The 4,060-nt window shown below is 46.4% G+C and overlaps 1 protein-coding gene across 2 annotated transcripts in view; it reads left to right on the top strand.

The window, feature by feature from the left end:
* HJURP (Holliday junction recognition protein) overlaps positions 1–4,060 on the top strand; it is a 13,621-nt gene that overhangs the window by 1,081 nt on the left and 8,480 nt on the right. Inside the window, exons 2-4 of one of the 2 annotated variants that reach the window (XM_014544161.1) lie at positions 71–137; positions 931–986; positions 3,793–3,892. In XM_014544161.1, the coding sequence (XP_014399647.1) occupies positions 71–137; positions 931–986; positions 3,793–3,892 (223 nt within the window). Of the gene's footprint in view, positions 1–70; positions 138–242; positions 340–930; positions 987–3,792; positions 3,893–4,060 lie in introns of those variants that run through there. The other variant, XM_014544162.1, reaches the window with a different exon arrangement.

Genomic DNA, 4,060 nt, shown 5'->3' on the forward strand with positions numbered 1-4,060 from the left:
CTCTCCTCCGCCCAGGTCAGGGGCTCCTGGCTCCCTCGGACCCGACGTGATGCCCCTTGCTCTCCTGCAGTACAACCAACCCTTCGAGGATGCCCCGGTGGTGCAAATGTCCACGCTGACCTACGAGACGCCCCAGGGTACGGAATCCCCGCCTCCCCCTTCTCAGTATTTACGGTTAACTGTTTAATAGTTGGTGTTGCAAACTTACTTTTCATGGGTTCTCTTTGGTAAATAGCTGAGGAAATTTGCACTGGGTGATGTCAGTTCCTCCCATTCAGCCTTACCAACTCGTTCTTACTAATGAAAGCCAACCTCAGATCCAGTTCTGCCATGTGTTGGGTAAGACAGGCAAAAAAGGTTCACAAGACCTGCTCTTAAAGGAAGTCCTCTATCTTTACCTTCCCAGCCACACCTTGGGTGAAAGTTGGCACAAGCAGAAGGTAAGGTATCCTGGGCAGGACACAGGGCTCTGTAGGAATCATTCCTACAGGCTTCAGTAAGAATGGGCCGTGCCTGGAATATTTTGCCAGTTCATGTATCTCCAATACCACTAATTTCACCAGCAAAGACTCATTTCCGATTCCCATTTTGATGAGAACAGCAGTTGAAGCACCTAAACACCTTGATAGCAGTCGCACGTTAGCATGCAGAAGACCATCTGGAGAGCTTGTTAAAACGCTGATTCCTGGGGTTCCTGACACTAGGTAGAGATTTTCATTAACGGCAAATATTTGTCTAATCTTGGTTTTAAAAAAAGAAAACTTTCAACTTCACAAAGATGAAGAGCAACAGATGATCAGAAATATGGCTTGGTTTTAATATTATGCTTTTTTTTAGCCTGTCATTTGGTTTTCTTTGAGTGCAGATTAAACAGAAACTCCATATTCAGAATTACTTAAGTGGTAATTTTATTTCATTTCTTTTCTCGAGGATTGAGAATTTGGGGTGGAAGACTAGAAAAGGAGAAAAGCAAAGGACAGATCCAGGTATTTAATGTCACATGTTATTGCCACCACCCGCCCGCTGTGGAGGGGTATTGATGTGAATAAAGGGTGGGTGAGCTGTAACAGTACCAGCAGCCACCGCAGGGCCCTTCCATGGAAAATAGAAACCCTATTTTCCTGTTTTTAAGGACTTACTGAGAAGCATTTCTTCTGTTGCTTGTCAAGTTCAAAGAGGAGCTGTGTGGTGCTTAAGCTCTTCTGTCCCCTGGTGTCTCCTCTACCATAGGCTGAGGGATTCTGACAACTGGACCCCCACATGCACAGCTGGGCCAGGCCTCTCCCCGCCCCACACGTCAGCCACAGTTGTGAGCTTGCTAGTTGGGTTCTTATGAACTTCACAAAGATGAAGAGCAGCAGATGATCAGAAATACGGCTTGGTTTTAATATTATGCTTTTCTTTAGCCTGTCATGTGGTTTTCTTTGAGTGCAGATTAAACAGAAACTCCGTGTTCAGAATTACTTCAGTGGTAATTTTATTTTATTTCTTTTCTCGAGGATTGAGAATTTGGGGTGGAAGACTAGAAAAGGAGAAAAGCAAAGGACAGATCCAGGTATTTAATGTCACATGTTATTGCCACCACCCGCCCGCTGTGGAGGGGTATTGATGTGAATAAAGGGTGGGTGAGCTGTAACAGTACCAGCAGCCACCGCAGGGCCCTTCCATGGAAAATAGAAACCCTATTTTCCTGTTTCTAAGGACTTACTGAGAAGCATTTCTTCTGTTGTTTGTCAAGTTCAAGGAGGAGCTGTGTGGTGCTTAAGCCCTTCTGTCCCCCGGTGTCTCCTCTACCATAGCCTCTACCATAGGCTACCACATGCACAGCTGGGCCAGCCGGACAGACCTCTCCCCACCCCACACGTCAGCCACAGTTGTGAGCTTGCTAGTTGGGTTCTTATAGAAAAGACCAAGTCCAGGTCCTTCTAGGAAAGAAAAATGCCTCCTTGCTTCTTCTGAAAGGGGCGGAGAGAGAGTAGGGAGAGGATGCCGTGGGCAGCGTCACGATTCTTTCCTTCCACGTTGTGCCACCTTTTAAAAGTCCAGCTGTGGTTGGTTTGTTTTCCCCGAGTTCATCCGTGGACACTGCAGCTCTGCCCACGTTATGTCCATGGGAGGCGCCGATACAGCTGCCTTCCTGCTACTCAGTCTTCCACGATAGTAACATTTGCAAGGATGTCTGATGTTTCTTAATCACCGCTTCTCGGCTGGGGATTCTGTGCTCAGAATGAAAACCTCAGTGTTAGGTTTCCAAAGCCATTAACAGCAATTCAGAAGTCAGATTTCTCCCTGATTAATTACTTTAATGACACTCATAATACATTTTATCGTAGAACTGTCTGTTAGAAATACATATAACTGTGTACTTAAAATTGACCTGATTTCTCTAGATAATCACAAATAATACTTTAATATAACATGATTCCTCATTATAATACACATATATTTAATTATACATATTTCTACCCTTTTTCCCCTACTTAATATATATTGTGAACACTTCTCTTCCATTAAAACTGCTCTCTTGTCGATAGGTATTTAGCTGTTCACACCTTCCTTTATTGCAAATCAGGGTCAGCACACTTTTGCTGTAAAGGCCCAGATGATAAATATTTTAGGCTTTACTAGCCACGTGGTCTGTGTCACAGCTTCTCAGTTCTGTGTTATAAGGGGCAGGCCGCCATGGAGGTCGACAGATATGTGCTTTTTAAATTATACATAATAATGATGCCTCCCAATCAGACCAGTGCTTGGTGGTCCTGGTGGGAAAATGTTCTCATCTGGATATTTAAGGGTTTTGCTTAAAGTGTAGATACCTCCCCTACCTGGGGTATACAGAATTTTAAACCCCTTTCCTAGAATTAGACAGCGGGGCGTAGTCAGTGATGACAATTCAGATGTCTACAACCTAGAATTGCCAGGGGCGATTATGCCCAAATCTACCTTCTCCTTTCGAAGACACCCAAATACTCAATCCCTGCCCCCCGCCCCCTCTCTGAGATTGCTGCTTGGGGGCTGTGGGCTTGTTTACTTAGGCCACTTGGGTCCTACCACACAACTTGGGTTCTCTTTGTAGACTCCAGAGCTGCCAGTACATAGGATTTGATGAGAATTGGCTACTTCCCCATAATTCTCAAACCAAGTTCTGCCACACCTCCAGACACAGCAGCCACAAATAACTCTGTCAAGTCCACCAGGCAGGATTCTGTTACCCAGGCCCTTAGCAACGATGCCTCGGGGCTGTCCCTACAGGGCTGGGCCTCCCCACATCCTCACTCCTGATCTTGCAAGTCTTCACCTGGTTGCGCTCGCAGGGCCACTCCACCGGCTGAAGCTTGTAAAGGAGTTGTAGACCTCACAGCATCGAGGTCACACGAAGTCCCCCAGGGGCCTCTTGAACTTTGGGTTCTACCTGAGGACCTAGTGACAGTGTTGTCCTGTTTCGTGTTGTTTTTTCATTTGCTTCCATACGAGGGCCAGGTCAGGCCCTTTCGCTCGGGCCTTGGCTTCTCGCTTTGCCTGCTCCGTCCCTCACCATCCAAGTGGCTTTTGAAGTAGCTGCCATGGGCACAGCTAGAGAAAGAAAGCTTGTTTCCTTTCCAAGGGGAACCTTGACCATCTACTAGAAGTTTTGAGGCCTTTGATCCCAGAATGTGCTAGAAGAGAAACTTTGTGAAACCCCCTGTTCTCCCATATGTGAATGGAAGGGCTGGAGGCTTGTTACTTTACAGTGGCTTTGAAATGTCTTGTGACTGAAACGAACGTGTCTTTTCTCACTTTCTGAACTTTGAGGGCTCCCCGGAGCAGACAGTCGGCAGGAGAGATGGCGCCATGCAAGCCACAGCTGGAGGTGACGAGCTGCCCGTGCCCTACACACAGGACCTGGGCGAGGGTGAGTGTGCCCTGGGCTAGAACCCGAGGGGCTGGGCCTGACATGTCCCTGTTACAGCATTTAAGCTCTAGATTCCTCACTGTGGCGTTTTCTAAGGTCTGTTTTAAAAGGTAGAACATCTTTTTTTTTTTTTAATATATTTTATTGATTTTTTACAGAGAGGAAGGG

Source organism: Myotis brandtii, unplaced genomic scaffold (genome assembly GCF_000412655.1).
Source record: "Myotis brandtii unplaced genomic scaffold, ASM41265v1 scaffold354, whole genome shotgun sequence".
NCBI lineage: Eukaryota > Metazoa > Chordata > Mammalia > Chiroptera > Vespertilionidae > Myotis > Myotis brandtii.